At 42.4% G+C, this 17,044-nt stretch overlaps 1 protein-coding gene across 1 annotated transcript; it reads right to left on the reverse strand.

Annotated features, from left to right (window-relative positions):
• Positions 1-1,372: 1,372 nt before the first annotated feature.
• On the reverse strand, positions 1,373-16,111 carry ZNF483 (zinc finger protein 483). Its single transcript, XM_044265142.1, has 6 exons — positions 16,058-16,111; positions 13,692-14,232; positions 11,966-12,054; positions 10,753-10,879; positions 10,278-10,373; positions 1,373-6,843 (listed from the first exon to the last, which is right to left on the reverse strand). Exons 2-6 carry the CDS (start codon positions 14,077-14,079, stop codon positions 5,303-5,305), a joined length of 2,241 nt encoding a protein of 746 aa, XP_044121077.1. The 5' UTR covers positions 14,080-14,232; positions 16,058-16,111; the 3' UTR covers positions 1,373-5,302.
• Positions 16,112-17,044: the final 933 nt, after the last annotated feature.

Consider the following 17,044-nt stretch of genomic DNA (forward strand, 5'->3'; position numbering starts at 1 on the left):
CACAAAGGGAAGGTTTCTGAAGGAGATTAAAAGAGCGACTCCAATGAACACATGAATGATCAAAAAGCAAAACACCCTTCTCGGTGATAGAAGAAAGTCTGAGTGATCTGGAGAGAAGATCAAACCAATCCCAACATTCTCTCAAGCCAAAGCCTAATCCAGAGCAAGGCCCTAACTTTCCTGAATTCTATAAAGGCTGACAGAGGTAAAGAAGCTGCAGAAGAAAAATTTAAAGTGAGCAGGGGTTGGTTCATGAGATTTAAGGAAAGAAGTCACCTTTGTAACATAAAGAACAAAGCAGCAAGTGCTGAAGTAGAAGCTGCAGCAAGTTATCCAGAAGATCTAGCTCATTAATGAAGGTGGCTACACCAAACAAGAGATTCTCAGTACAGACCAAACAGCCTTATAAGAAAACGCCATCTAGGACTTTCCTAACCAGAGAGAAGTCAGTGCCTAACTCTCTTGTTTGGAACTAAAGCAGCTGGTGACTTGAAGTTGCAACCAATGCTTATTTGCCATTCTGAAAATCCTAGGGCCCTTAAGAATTATGCTAAATGTTCTCTGCCTGTGCTCTATACAGGGAACAAGACCCAGATGGCAACACATCTGTTTACAACATGGTTTGTACTGAATTTTGTAAGCCCACTATTGAGACCTACTGCTCCAAAAAAAATCCCTTTCAAAATACTACTGCTTGGGGTGCCTGGGTGGCTCAGTGGGTTAAGCCTCTGCCTTCAGCTCAGGTCATGATTCCAAGGTCCTGGGATCAAGGCCTGCATCAGGCTCTCTGCTCAGCAAGGAGCCTGCTTTGCTTCCCCCTCCCCCCCAACCCCATCCTCCCGCTCTCTGCCTGCCTCTCTGCCTACTTGTGATCTCTGTCTGTAAATTAAAAAATAAAATCTTAAAAAAATTTTTTTTCAAAATATTACTGCTCATAGTAATGGACCTGGTCACCCATGATGGAAGATGCACAAGGTTGTGGTTTTTGTCACTGCTGACACATTATCCTCTCTGCAGTGCCTGCATCAAGGACTGATTTCAACTTCCAGGTCTTACAAGAAATATATTTCCTAAGGCTAGGACACCCACAGAGTGATTCCTCCATTGGATCTCAGGAAAGTGAACCAAAAACCTTCGGGAAGAGTCTCTGTTCTAGATGACACGGATATCTTTGAAGAACTGAAAACAGGGATTCTGCTATTTTACATCACTAATGTAGTCAAAATGGTGGAAATGACCCAGATGTTTGTTAATGGATGAATGAACAAAATGTGGTATATACATGACGGAATGTTGTTCAGTCTTGAAAAGGAATGAAAATTCTGACACCTGCTACAACATGAACCTTAAAAACATTTTGCTAAGTGAAAGAAGCCAGACACAGAAGGACAAATATTCAATGATCCCAATTATAGGAGGGGCCTAAAACATTCAAAATTCAGAGAGACACAAAGCAGAATAGTGGCCCGCAGGGACTGGGGGCAGGACAGAATGAGGGGTTACTGTTTCATGAGCTTCAGTTTGGGATGACAGACAACTTCTGGAAATGGACAGGGGTGATGATTACACAACAACACGAATGCACTTAATGCCACTGAGTCATACTCCCAAAAATGGTTAAACTGGTCCATTTTAGGTTATCTATATTTCGCCATGTTAAAAACCAATTCAAAAGTAAGTAAATAAAAGAAGAATCACTGACAGGCAAAGCTTTATCCTGTCCTGTAACCTGACAGTAGTTTCTTAAGTGGAAACTCATTAAGAAGAAACATTGTGAAAAACAAGGTCTTCATTTTATAGTAGACGGAATATGTTAAAGGGCTGATTTTAATACCTGTCAATGTACATAAACAGCATTAAGTTAAATACTGGTTTTAATAGTATTATTAAATACTGTAATTTTGTTAATAAGAACAATTTGATAAGAGATCAAAAGAAGTTTAAAATCTCTTGATTATCTGATAGGACATAAAAAATAAACTTAAGTACTTAAGATGATGGCCCGCATCGACTATTCTTTAGGCAATTATAGATAAGTAGTTATTAAAAACAAGCTTTTTATAAATATCATGCAGTAGAGTTTGAGGCAGCTCTCCACAGCTAGTATTTCTCCATACTGGAGAAAGGACTTTCATGTAGAATATAAAATATGACAACTCAATAGACCTAACTCTTTAATGGAAAAAACCCTGAATAAACATTTTGCTGAAGAAGATAAATGAATAGCTATTGAGTACATGAAAAGATGCTCAACATCATTAGCCATCAGGGAAATGTAAATTAAAACCACAAAGAGATAGCATTTCAACCCTTAGGACAGCTATAATGAAAAAGGCAGACAATACCACAAGAGTCGGTGAGGATGTACAGAAACCTGACTGACTCAGGGCTTTAGTTTCCTTTTCATTTAGAAATTACTATTCAGACCTTGCCAATGAAATTCTTAATAATCCACCAGTCCCTGTATACTCTATTCCTCTGAGGTCTAATTTCACAAACAAAACTGAAAAGTTACTCTGTATGATTTTTTACGTTCTCTTCCTGCATTTCACGATCAGTGGAGTTTCTTCAGATTTTAAGATCTATATTCTCTGACTGTAGGGGTCATTCAGCGCTGCTCAGAACAAAAAATCATGTACTCACCTACAAAACAATTTGGCAATATCCTAGGAAGTTAAACAAAATTTACCCTGTGAGCCAGCCACTCAGGCATCTACCTAAGAACAATGAAACTGTGTCTACAGAAAGACTTACACATCAATGTTCAAAGCAGCATTATTATGAACAGCCAAAAACTGTAAACAACCCAAATGTCCTTCAACTGGTGAATGGACAAAATATGGTATATCCATAAAATAGGGTCTCATTTAACCATAAAAATAAAGGTCTGATGTGCTACAACATGAACTTAGAAAATACATTAATGAAAAACACAAGACCACATATGATCCTATTTGTATAAAATGTCCAGAAAAGGCAACTCGACAGGGACAGAGTGGTTGCCTGAGCCTAAGTGTGGGAATGGGGGTTAACTGTAAACGGGGCTGAGGGACCTTACTGAGTTTATAAAATGTTCTAAAAATGGACTGTGGTGGTGACTGTACAATTCAGTGAGTCTGCCAAAACTCACCGATTGTACACTTGAAATGACCTTTGTATGTAATTTCCACCCCAAAAAACTTGCTTTAAAAAAAAAAAAAAGGAACCCCTATGTTCCAGATACCCAGCTGGTACTGGTATAAAACCTCCTCTTATGAATGTTGGAGGCTGTAACTAGTGAACATCCTGGAAGAAGCCTCATCTCAAGAACTTTACGTATTTCTCTATAAATTGTATCTTTTAAAAAAAAAATCAGGGTTTATGTATGTTTGAAAAAAACTTAAGCCCAGGTGAATGATCCTCCTAAGCCATTTTCTTTTCATGGCTAGAATGTCTCTGGTCAGTCCATTTAGTGACAATTATGCAGACCAACATACCATACAGCAGTATCTGAACTACAAGCCTTTGGGGGGGGGGCAGGGAGTGGGGGTATAAGGATGAAACCGAAAGCATTATCCAGAGGTAGTATCGCAAACCTATACCCATTAAATCACAGCAAATATTGCTGAGTCTCCATCAGCATTCAGGATCTCTTCACTTCCACAAGCCAAGTTTTCTGTTTCCGTTCTCCTTTATTAGGGAGCGACCTCAGATTTCAACTTTATGCACTTCTTGGTACCATCGCTGAATCAGAAGGGCGCCTCCAGAACCCTAGGACTTGAGACCTACACCTGACTCAGGGTTTTAGTTCCTCTTTCAGTCAGAAATGGTTATTCACACTCCACCAATGAGATTCGTCACAAGAAATAATCCACTAATAACTGCTCTCTCTTCACGTCTAATTTCACAACAAAGCACTTAACTGAGAAGTTATTTTGTGGGACTTCTACATTCTTCTGCTGTATTTTACTATCGGGGGAGTCTCTTTAGACTTTAGGATACATATTCTGTAGATGGCAGGGGACCATAGTATCAAGTTCCTATAGTCAGGGCAAGTCAAGTCCTATAAATGAGAGAACTTGGCTGGTAGAAGAGTAGATTCCCTGTGTAAAGGCAGCAGCTGCTACCCCAAACCAGCAGACTAGTCCACTGAAGTATGGGTCAGGGTTAACAGCCCTTATAATTTTTCAAGGCAAGCCTTTTATTTTTTGGTATGAAATCTCCTAATTTTTAAATTTTAAATGGTGACAAGTTCCACCCATCCACCCACCTACACACACACACACACACACACACACACATCTTCCCATGCAGATCAACCAAAACATCAAACGGCTCAATCTTAGCTTGTGACCTTTGCCACACACCATGTTTGCACTCTGATTATAGGGGGGCTGTACTTAGGATAAACAAACTTTTAAAAAAATAGAATTTTCTTTCGCAAAAGATAATTCATCCAGAATAGCTCTGTTTTCAACACCCGTTTCCTTCCCCACCACCCTCTCCCCAGCCCCCAACCCATTTTCCTAGGACTGGTACTCTCATGGCTGAGATGGCTCCAATGTTTGCCCTCTAGATTCCTAATCCCCTCAGTCAAAGCCCAGAGGGAAAAACAGGTTGGGGTACTTTGTCCAATAAAAACATTCCCTGAAGACACACCGTGTGAGCTCTGCCGACTCGTTCCTGTTGATATTCTAGGGATTCCAGCATCAGGCATTTGAAGAGTATACCACATTCTCAGTTCAGAATCTTAAATAAGTGCTTTTCTACTACAGAACCTTGCAAATTCCAATTTAGCTTATTCCCACAGCTTCAGAGAGGATCGGAGGTAAACTTAGAAATTGTGAGCCCCACCCCTTTCCTGCCACCAGTGAAGAAAACCCAAATTTAGAAAGGTCAAATGATGGGTCCAAGGTTATACAGTGAGCTGGTTGGCAAACTGGGACAGAACCCAGAACCTAGGTTATGACTCGAGACCAGTTCTTGCTAGAAGAGGGAAATCTCTTGAAGAAAAAAAAAGGTTCATCAGTGGGTCTCGTGCACTCCTCTTGCTTTTTCAATCTGCATTTGGTCTTTCGGAATCATTGCGCGTCTCATCCTTTCTTCACTTTTCATCCATTCACCAACTCTACTCACTTTACCAACCCTACTTACGATCTACCAAAGAGGAGTGGTGAATGGCAAAAAGTGTTTTTCCCAGCTGCCAACCCATTAAAGTCGTAGCTACTGATCAGTGTGGTGGTAGTTTCCACCCTGGGTTTTTAATAAGGGACAATTTGATGAGACTCCACACCCCCCCAACCACCTTATTGTATTTCAAGAATTACTCTCCAGAATGAAATCCCCGATGTCTGATGAGGCCTGAGTTACTCTTAAATGTCTTTTCACATTCGTTACATTCATATTCTCTCCTTCCAGTATGGATTTTTAGGTGTTCCACAAGGATTGAGCTCCGGCTGAAGGTCGCTCCACAGTAATTACATTCATAGGGCTTCTCTCCGGTATGAATCCGATGATGCTCGTTAAGAGATGAACTCTGACTGAACGATTTCCCACATTCCTTACATTTATACGGCTTTACGCCAGTATGAATTCTCTGATGGCGACTGAGGAGTGAATGGGTAGGGAAGGCTTTCTCACACTGGTTACACTTGTAGGGCTTTTCTCCTGAATGAAGTCGCTGATGATAAATGACGGACGTAAAATGGCTGAAAGTCATCCCGCAGTCATTACACAAATAGGGTTTTTCTCCAGTGTGGATCCTCTGATGTCGCGTAAGGCAAGAATTCTGTCTAAAGGCTTTTCCACATTCACCGCATTTATAGGGCTTCTCTCCAGTATGAATCCTCTGATGTTTGGAAAGGGACGAGCTGTGACTGAAGGATTTTCCACAGTTGTTACACGTGTAGGGTTTCTCTCCAGTATGAATTCGCTGATGCTGAATAAGAGAGGAACTGTCACTGAAGGGTCTCCCGCATTCTTTACATTTATAGGGTTTTTCTCCGGTATGAACTCTCTGATGTTTGATGAGGTGGGCACTCAGGGTGAAAGCTTTTCCACAATCATCACATTTGTAGGGTTTCTCTCCGCTGTGGGTTCTGTGGTGTGGTGTGAGGGATGAACTGTCACTGAAAGCTTTTCCACATTCATTGCACATGTAGGGTTTCTCCCCTGTGTGAATCCTCCTATGTTTGGTCAGTGAGGCACTATAGCCGAAGGCTTTTCCACATTTGCTACATTTATGGGTCTTCTCTCCCACCTCTGCTCCCTCATCTTTATCTAAGGTTGCATCTTGATTTAAATTTCTCCAACATTTTTCACACAAAGGGGAGTTTTTTCTCTTAAGGGATGAGTTCCGCGTAAAGGTTACCCCACAATTATTGCACTTCTGGGTCTTCGCGCCAAAATGCATTTTCTGATGTTTCTGATGTTCGCTTAGGGATGAAGAGTGACCTAAGACTTTCCTGCCTTCGTTACATTTCCGTGGCTTCTCTCCAGTGTGTTCTTTGCGGTTCAGAATAAGGTCTGAATGAAAACTGAAGGGTTTCTTGCATTCATTATACCTCCGAGACTTCTTCCTTAAGTAGACTCTCAGATGTTTAATTATTTCTGAGGTATGCTTGAAATTACTTCCAAAGGGGCTCTTTTCTGGGTCAAACTCCTCACCCTTACTGCCTCTCCCATGAGTTTTCTTGTGTGTGCCTGCCACTTGAGAATATTCCTTACTGCTACGTTTCCGGGACTCTCCCATCAGGCCATAATTACCACCCATTAGGCATCTTTCTATTATTTTATCTAAAGTTGATTCTTCTAGAACATCTTGATTTCGAGAGGATTCCTTCAATTCACCTCTAGGTTCACATTCTAAAAGAAATAACAAATAGAACGTCTCCCGTTTGCAATAAAGGAAGCTGTCCTTTTTGGGACTGAGATAGGGAAAGAGGTAGGAGTGACTATAAACAGTATGAATAAGACCTTGGATGGTTTTCAGAATCTTAGGACACAGAGAAGGAAAAAATAATATAGAGAAACTAGGTAAATATAGGGGTTAAGAAAAATATTGGGGAAAATGAAGTTTGTGCTTTATAGTTAGAATGGGTTAAGAAAAATATTGGGGAAAATGGAAAGTTTGTGCTTTATAGTTAGAATAAAGATGCATGTTCTCACCCTCATTTCAAATTTCTGTAATAGGCTCAAACTCATTCTCTTTAGAGTCAATCTATTTTCTTTTTAAATAATGACGACAGCACAAACATTTATTGAATGCTTAGTAAAGGCCAGCCCCTGTATCAAGCACTCTGCTTGTATTTCCCTTAATCTTCACAAAAGTTTTATAAAGTAGGTGCTGATATTATCCCTGTTTTGTGGATGTGACAACTACACATACAAAGTAAGAGTAAGAGCAAGTAGCGTGCCCCAAGTCACATGTATTGTAAGCAACAGAGCCAGATTTTCCATATATTCTGACACCAAAGCCCATACTTTTGATCCCTATACCCACTGCTTCTCAAAGCAGCCGAATAGCACTAAATTTACAGAAAAATGGTAATCCCATCATAGACGTGCAGCATTGCCAACGCCAAACTTTCAAAGGTTACAACAGTTAACCTTAGGGATACACTCTAAGTGGGCATCCACCCACTGTCCCTCCCACACTACGGTATATCAGTCCCATTCTTTCAGTCTTCATCCTCAAGTGCAGTCCTGTGGCACCTTCCTGAACAGAAATACCCAGGGCCTCAGGTTCAAGTTCCACAATCCCCACAGATTTCTCCAATATCATACTCTAATTACACTCTCTTCAGAACTTTGAACCACATCATTCAACTTGGCTCTTAATCATGAGGTCACACCATCACTTTCATAAACCTGTTTTTTAGGGGCGCATGGGTGGCTCAGCGGGTTAAGCCTCTGCCTTCAGCTCAGGTCATGATCCCAGAGTCCTGGGATCGAGCCCCACATTGGGCTCTTTGCTCAGCGGGGAGCCTGCTTCCCCCTCTCTCTCTGCCTGCTGCTCTGCCTACTTGTGATCTCTGTCAAATAAATAAATAAAACCTTTAAAAAAAATAAATAAACCTGTTTTTTAAAGAGTTAACTATAAAGCACAAAATTCTATTCCCCAAAAGTTAACCATTATTAAAAATTCTGTGCATTTTTTATAAAATTTATTTTGGAAAGAGAGACAGCAGAGGGGAGGAGTAGAAGGAGAGGGTAAAAGAAACTCAAGCAGACTTCACTCTGAATGAGGGGTTTGATGCGGGGCTCGATCTCACATCCCAGAGATCATGACCTGAGTTGAAACAAAGAGTTGGAAGTTTAACCAACTAAGCTACTCAGGTATCTCAGTACTATTGCTTTAAATGTATATTTCATCACTTGTCAATGACTTGGAACTTTTTTCCAAATTTGCAGCAATTTAAAATTTAGTGTTGTTAGTTATTTTTAATTTTGTCAGCTATTTGCTCAAGTTCTTCCCCCATTTTTTTTTAACAGACTCAGCATTCCTTACTGATTTGCTTAAGTATTTTATTAAATTATAGTTATCGACTCTGCTTTGTCTACGTGTTTTCTTCTATCTGTTATAAGTTAACTTTTTAAACAAGTTGTACATCTACATAATGCTTCTGGGGGAAGGGGGGCACATTTATACCATTTATATTAAAAAATAATACCCTTGGGGCGCCTGGGTGGCTCAGCGGGTTGAGCCGCTGCCTTCGGCTCGGGTCATGAACTCGGAGTCCTGGGATCGAGCCCCACATCGGGCTCTCTGCTCAGCAGGGAGCCTGCTTCCTCCTCTCTCTCTGCCTGCCTCTCTGCCTGCTTGTGATCTCTCTCAATAAATCTCTCAAATAAATAAATAAAATCTTTAAAAAAAAATAATATCCTTTATTTGGGTATATATACTGAAAACAATCAATAGTCTGACTTTGGTTAAAATGAAATAGAGCTAAGTGAAATTATTGGTTTTCTCTTAAAAAATAATGTACTGATATATAATCAATAACTTATTTTTTAACTATAAACTTAGTATATTTATTGTTAAATTTTAAGGTAAGAGAAGGATGAAGAAAAAATGTAATCCCCCAGAGATAACCACGATTAACAGGAATGTTCTCCAGACATTAAAAAAAAAAAATCTGGGGCGCCTGGGTGGCTCAGTGGTTTAAGCCGCTGCCTTCGGTTCAGGTCATGATCTCAGGGTCCTGGGATCAAGTCCCGCATCGGGCTCTCTGCTTGGTGGGGAGCCTGCTTCCCTCTCACTCTCTCTGCCTGCCTCTCTGCCTACCTGCGATCTCTGTCAAATAAATAAATAAAATCTTTAAAAAAAAAATCTATCTATATTTACATATTTTTAAAAAATGATATTATATCTATATATTTAGATATATACATGTATATAAACATTTTTTCCTTTTAACAAAAATGAGATTATACTCTCCAGGCTGTCCACTGGATGAATTCCTACTTCTTCAAGATTCAACTTAAACATTAAGTAAGCCATTGTTCCTGTGTTCCCCATTCATCCCATCACTAATACTGTGTGGTTTGATATCCATATTAAGGCGCACCCAGAAATGCACTGCTCAGATCTTCAACTCTGCGGTGCTTACTCAGCCACCATGGCTGCTGATTCAACACCAAGGCCGCTTTCCCATAGCTGCTCCCAATCAATGGCAAGTACAGCAGGGACACAGGCAGGCCCAGAGAAACAAAGGACTCCAGAAAGGTGACTCCGGCTGGTGAACTCTTCTTTGGCCTTGCCAAAACTTTATTAAATGGCACATGAGGTGCCTGGGTGGCTCAGTTGGTTAAGCATCTGCCTTCGGCTCAGGTCATGATCCCAGGGTCCTGGGATCGAGCCCCATGTCAGGCTCCCTGCTCAGTGGTGAGTCTGCTTCTCCCTCTCCCTCTGCCCTCATGCTCTCCCACTCTCAAATTGATCTTTAAAAACAAAACACTGCACATCAATCTAAGACACTTCCTACCCAGCCTTCCTTCCTTCCCTCCCTCTCTCATTCACAGGTGTTACACTCACCTTATGCTCTCACCGGTCTCCCCATTTTCCTTCACTGCAATTCTCCCCAGTAAGTCCCTGGTATAGCCAATCACGTCTTGGCATCTACTCAGAGGACCTAAATGAATGGTCTCTCCAATAAAATGAATATCCCAGGAAGGCAAGTGCTCTATTCTAATCACCTTCTATTTTAGCATCTAACCCACCCAATATATTTCAAAGGCTCTTCACAAATGACTTGGCTAAGCAACTCTCTTAATTGCTTTGCTTTTCATCGACTCACCTGGTCTGGAGCCTTTTGAGATTTCTTTTTCCAGCAGCCACGGCAGTTCAACCCACTTAAACTGGGAAATCAAATCTAATTTGGAAACTGGAAAGCCTGCTCATAGAGAAAAGAATAAAAAATGACTGTTTCTGCACAGGGCAAAGATGTTCCAACATTCATACACACCCTCGGGTTCTCCAGGAAAGAGAAGATGCTGTCAAGTACAGACATAATTCCTGGAAAATAAGGAGGCACTGGGGAAGGTACGTCTTGAAGATAGCACAGTGATACTCAACATTTCCAGTTCAATGAAGCAAAAACTCTTTTTTTAGAGAAAACATTGCAGAAAAGTACATTTTCAGAAATCATTTTCAGGATTAGTCGTATGAACCCTGCATGCCCTGCCAATACAGTTAATAGTACTTATCTTTCAATGATAGCGGACAAAAAGATATACAGCTTATACATTACATCATAAACAGATTATCTTTACCCAGAAACTCTAGGCTCCTAAAGTTCTCCAGCAGCACTTCCTTATAGAGTTCCTTCTGAAAAGGCTCCAGCCTCCTCCACTCTCCTCTGGAAAAGCTCACAACCACATCCTTGATCGTCATGGATTCCTAACAAACACACAAAATACAGTCTTTTTGCATTGGATTAACACTCACAGGTTCTAGGGGTTAGGAATTAGGCACATTTTGGGCAGCCATTATCAGTCTACTATAGCAGTATCGATTACTACTGTAAGAATTTTTTTTTTCAGGGCGCCTGGGTGGCTTAGTTAGTTAAGCGCCTGCCTTTGGTTCAGGTCATGATCCCAGTGCTGGATCTGGGTTCCCGGCTCAGTGAGGAGCATTCTTCTCTCTCCCCTCTGCTCACACATGTGTGTGCTCATGTGTACTCTCTCTCAAATAAATAAAATCTTTACAAAAATAATTTTTTTCCAAGTGATTTGTAACCACTGCAAATTATTCTAATTGATTTGTAACTAGCCACTTTTCTCAATTATTATGTTTTTGGTTTTTTTTTTAAGTTATTTATTTGACAGAGAGAGATCACAAGTAGGCAGAGAGGCAGGCAGAGAGAGAGAAAGGGAAGCAGGCTCCCTGCCGAGCAGAGAGCCCGATGCGGGACTCGATCCCAGGACCCTGAGATCATGACCTGAGCCGAAGGCAGCGGCTTAACCCACTGAGCCACCTAGGTGCCCTATTATGAGTTTTAATACCTGTTGATTCTCAGAGGTTTTCCAAATAGACCATGTTATCTGCAAATAACACACATTTGTCTTTTTCATACCAATATTTACCTCATTCCCTTATCTTACTCCTTTGGTTAGAATATAAAAAACTACTAACAACAGCATGATTAGACATTCTTATCTTTTTACAGGCATTGTGAGAGCTGCTTTTTATTTTCCGATACCGTTCAGGTGGAGACTTTTTTTAATTGCATTAAGGAAATATAATTCTATTTCCACTTGACCAATTTTATCAAGAATAACTAGAATTTTAGTAAACTTTTTTCTGTTGTTTTTCTTAAGAGTCAAACTTGTGACAAATCCTTGTAACTCAAATAAAACAGCACCTAAAGAATGAGTTTGAAGAATGTGAAGGAAACTGTCTTCATGATTCTAATGTCTTTATACCACTCTGTAGGAGCTCAGTAAGTATTCAATTAAGAATGAAAACCAGTGAAAGGAAGCTTACCCGGGACTCAGTACTTGGAAGGACAGAAACCATTTTATTTTCTTCAGGATTCTCCTCTTGGGAAATAACAGACTCTTGAGAGACCGGATCTAGGAAGGGGGGAAAGGACACTCTAGTCTTTCAAATACATTGCTCAGACTAGAAATTCTTACACATACTTCTCTGCAGAAAAAGGTCAGAAGAAAGTTTTTCCCACTCCTATTAAAACAGAGATAAAAGCCACATACACGCTCTTTTCTAAAATCCAAGCTTTTCCCCCTATTCCATAAAACAGCCTTCAATCGCTAAGCTCACAATAATCGGGTTTCATTCAATCCACACGCCTACAGTTTAAATGTGTTTTATTTGCATAATAGTTATTTGAAAAATAGTCGTAGGCTGTATTAAGGTAAAGCAGCATATTCATTTTATGTGTTAATTTGTTTTTCTTTATACTCCTAGCACAATGCCTTGCAGAGAGTTGCTTCTTGAATGAAAGCACCAAACTGGTCTCAGGAACAGACTCCTCTCCCGGGGTTGCCAGCAGATGCCTAAAGACGGAAATCAGGAACCTGAACATATCAACTAAATATATTACATACCCTGAGATGTCAAGAGCTCTTCTTCTGATAAGGGTTAAGTATTTCTTAAATCATGCTTTACTTTCTTATGAAAAGAATTTTAGCTTATTGATTAGATAGTCGAAAGGAATTAAGAATCAGAATTACGTAGAAGGGACTCTTAAGGGAATTGTTCTTACAGAATGCTACAGCAATAAATTCACAAGCTTCTTTATTGCTAAGGGCTTCGGCTGAGAGGCTCTACTTTTGGAGAAGCACCATGTTGCCATGACAGATAAGTCAGAGGTCAGGCAACCCCAAGGATGAACATACCAATTAGCTGCGTGACCACAGTTGAACTCTGCGGAGGTAAATGCCATTTCCCTATCCAGGAACTCTTGGTAGAATGCAAACTGTCCCACATATGTACTGAGAGCTTTACGGTAGTTCATCTGATACACATACAGGGGACATAGGCAGCATATTAAAGGGACTTTATAAAACCTGGACCCCATGCCCTCAAAGGGCTATCCACCCCATCAGTCTACCAATATTTTATGATGCTATGTTACGATTCAGTTTATAGTTTATACATTGGTATGTGTATAATAATGGAATTTTAATGTTGGTCAGCGGCTCCTGCCTGGATGTTGCCCAGCACACATGGCTGTTTAAATTTAAGATTCAATTCAATTATTTGCCTTGGTCACATTTCAGATGCTTAATGCGAAGCCCGAACAGTGCACAGTGCATTTCCATTGTCGCAGACGGCAGGCGCCCCAATCTAGAAACCTGCTCCGTACACTCGGGAGGCAGGAGTTGAGACCTGCCCTGGATGGTGTGCCTCTGACTCCAAACGTGTGCAAGTCATTTCCTTCGCTCCCATGTTCTAAGATTCCCTTTTACTCAAGGCTGAAAGGAAAGAAATTAGTATTATACCTTATCATATATAACCCCTCATAAAAGACTAAGCAGATGGGAATCCCTTTCCACAGATTAAAAAAAAAAAATGAAGGTTCCAAGAGGTTACGTAGCTTGCCCAAGATTACAGAGTAAAAGAAGGATTGATTCAGAGCCAGTCCAACTCCCAAACTGAGACTCAGCAATCAATTGCTTTCTCTGGGGGAGTTCACTTTCACACCTCGAGGAGATCACACCTGCTTCCTCCCACCATATATAAATCTCACCTTCCTTCTCTTCAAGCGTTTGGGTCAAATCCTCTATCAGGGTCACCACTTCCTCACTACTCTCAGGATGCTGGGACTTTACCCAAATCCTGATCTCCCCAGGCAAAATTGTCAGGAATTGCTCAAACACCAAAAGCTCTAAAATCTGTTCTTTCGTGTGGATGTCTGGTCTCAGCCACTGAATGCAGAGATCCCAGAGCTGATTTAGAGCTTTTCTGGGTCCAGCCACTTCTGAGTAACAAAACCACCTGAATCTCTGTCTGAAAGTCTCTGGGTCTTTACTGTCTCCTCTCAGGATAGCTTCTTGATTCCCTGGAGTATCCATTCTTAGGACCTTGCTTGGTTCACTTGAGGCCAGGGTCTGAGGGTCTGGGGAGATGGCTGTCATCTTATTCAAGGATACTACAGCTTGCACTGTGGGTCAGCAGCAGGAATCCAATTTCCTTTAGACTCTAGTTGAATGGTCAGTACAGTCCACCAACAGGCACTATAGACAGCGAAATATCAAGCGTTCCAAGCATTCAGCTTAGTCTTGCAGAAACTGTCAAAAAAACAGAAGACATTGAGTAAAACAAATTATTACTCCTATAAAACATTGCTCCTGGTTTGGTTCAGATGTATGCAGACACACACAGAAGGCCTAGAACAGCCCTGCCCAGCTGCTCCATCAGAGGTCTAGGTGAGAAGCAGAGGAGTTATTGAATGCTAATTATAGATACCCTCTGGGGCGCCTGGGTGGCTCAGTGGGTTAAAGCCTCTGCCTTTAGCTCAGGTAGTGATCTCAGGGTCCTGGGATTAAGCCCAGCATGAGGGCTGGGGGGTGGTGGTCTCTGCTCAGCAGGGAGCCTGCTTCCCTTCCTCTCTCCCTGCCTACTTGTGATCTCTGTCTGTCAAATGAATAAATAAAATCTTAAAAAAAAAAATACCCTCCAAGAAAACAATTTCTTCAGACTAAACACTCCTCATAAGCAAAACGCATGAGAAAAGGCTCACCGCTACAAAAGAATCCAGTCACAAATTTACTCAACATCTCCTGAACTGCTGTGGTGAACGGAATGTTTATTCCCATTTTCCCACCAGGCGCTCAACTCACAAGCCTGATTTCCTATTCGCCTCTCAAAATTTCTCACACAACCGATAACCAAATTCTGGCAGTTTTATATCCTAAGAACCTCTCCATTCTATCCTACTTAAACTACCCATGTACAGCTTTCTTCAATCCAGTTCCACAGTGTAGCCTACAGATGCCTGCTAATATGCAAACCTGGGTCCTATCACCCCTCATCTGTCCCAAGGTAAAATTCAAACGCAGAGGCCACCCACGAAGATCAGACACCCTGCCCTGAAGACCTCACCTCTTGCGCTCTAGCTGCCCGATGGACGCTGCGGCCAGAAAGAACAATGTCCCCATTCCCACACCACCCTCCATCCTTTGCACCCAGCCATTCCCTCTCCTTGGAAGCTGCCTTCTTTCCCTCTCCTACCAAACTTTCACTCATCCGTTAAAACTTGACTCCTTTCAACGGTCACCTCTTGCACAAAGCCTCCTCTAATCCCCAAGTGCTCTTCTGCACTGATCCCAACCTGCATTACATGCGTTCTTTCATTCTGCAAATAACTGGCTATCAGGACACTACGGGGACACGCGTGGACAGATCAGGCAGGGTCCCCACCCTCAAATAACCTCCAGGAAATGACAATACAGCCTGAGCGAAATGCGCTACAATGCGGCAGGTGGAAGCACTCTCTCCCCCTGTTGCAACCATTACACCAGTCAGTACCCACCTCCGAGCACAGCCCGGCACACACGTATGGATGACGTCACTTACTCCTCCGCCAAATATTAAGCGCCAACCGAGTACCTGCACCGCGCTGCACCGCACCTGGGGCTGTGCGGTGACGAAGACACTCGTCTCGGTCTCCAGGGGGCCTACAACAGAGGCTCCGCGAAAATGTGGCGCAGGCAGAAAGAAGTTCTCAAAGGGAGGGGGGCGCTGGAGACATTTTGGTTATCACCACTGGAAAGGAGGAGCGCTACTGATACCTACCTGGCGGGTACAGCCAGGGATGCTGCTAAAATGCCTGCAGTCATCGCACGGCCCCCTTCCCTACGCACACACATCAAGGAATTTTCCCGCCCAAAATGTCAGCGTATCCAGTTTTAGGACCGTAGGCGCAGGGAAGGGATGGAGAAAAGCTCCGTCATTCAGGACAGTGCCCACCTCCCCCCGAAGCTGCGGCATCGGGAGTGCACGGAGAGGTCGCTCGGCTCCCCACCCACGCTCCACCCACTCCGCCCCGGGCGCATCCTCGGCGCCGGCGAGCTGGCCGCGGCCGGGAAATCAGGGACCCGGGACAACCGCTACCTGCATCAGCACTCGCAGTCAGGACCAACGCCACCGCAATGAGCTTCTAGAAACTGGTCCTGCAGGACCTGCGCGCGCAAGCCGGCGAGGGGCCACTGCGCCTGCGTAAAGGCGCAGAACTACGATTCCCGGAATGCGTTTGTCCCGCTTTGCGAAAGTCCTGTGTTTTCCATAGGCTCCCACCTGGCCTGTTGCGCATGGTCATTGGGAAATGACTGGTGGGCTCGGCCACAGAATTATTGCTGCGCCAGAGGCCTAAAGGCCTGGAACGATCTCAGGTTTTCAGATTCATGATGCTCGGTCTCCTTGGTAACGTCAAACCATCCCTCCTCCTTCCTCTCTTTATCTTTCCCTGAAATCCAGGCAGGGAAAACCCACTGCAGAAGCAGATTAGTGATGCATTCAATGTAAGCCATAGTTAATGCCGCAAGTTGGATTTGAACGAATACTAATTTTATGATTTTCACACCTGCCATGATGGTGCAAAACACCATCATGCCTCCCCTGGACTATTGCAATAGCCTACTGAACGCACTTTTCTGATCTTGTCAATTCTTTACACTACAGCCAGAGAGATGGTTAAAAACGTGAAACAGAGTATGCCCCTTCTCTGCTTAAAATCCTGCAAAGGCTTCTCATTCCACTCAGAGTGAAAACCCAAATTTTAGTGGCTTAAAAAGCTTGATAGAATCTGATCACCCATGACCTCCTTGATTTCTTCATAGAATTCCCTTCTCCAGTCACAAAGGTCTCCTTGATCTCCCTCTTCTTCCAACCTGCCTGGCATTTCTGGCTGCGTGCTTCTCCAGTAGGTAGCCCTATGGCTCACTCTTCCACCCCTTAATACCTTCTCAATGAAGCTCTTAACACCACACTGCTAAAATTAGAACGCCACCCGTCCCCACTCCGTTTCTTCTTCTAACATACAATTTTCTTATTTGTTTCCTATTGTCTGTCTTGTTTTGTTTTGTTGTCTCTCTTTTTCAC

The sequence above is a fragment of the Neovison vison genome, chromosome 9 (genome assembly GCF_020171115.1).
Source record: "Neovison vison isolate M4711 chromosome 9, ASM_NN_V1, whole genome shotgun sequence".
NCBI lineage: Eukaryota > Metazoa > Chordata > Mammalia > Carnivora > Mustelidae > Neogale > Neogale vison.

Excerpts from the sequence above, each read along its gene's own strand:
- ZNF483 (XM_044265142.1), bottom strand. The coding sequence starts at position 14,079 with ATGACAGCCATCTCCCCAGACCCTCAGACCCTGGCCTCAAGTGAACCA. Across the intron at positions 10,880-11,965 it reads TTCCAAGTACTGAGTCCCGG|GAATCCATGACGATCAAGGA; the intron begins GTAAGCTTCCTT and ends TGTGTTTGTTAG. Across the intron at positions 6,844-10,277 it reads CTCAAAAGGCTCCAGACCAG|AATGTGAACCTAGAGGTGAA; the intron begins GTGAGTCGATGA and ends TATTTCTTTTAG.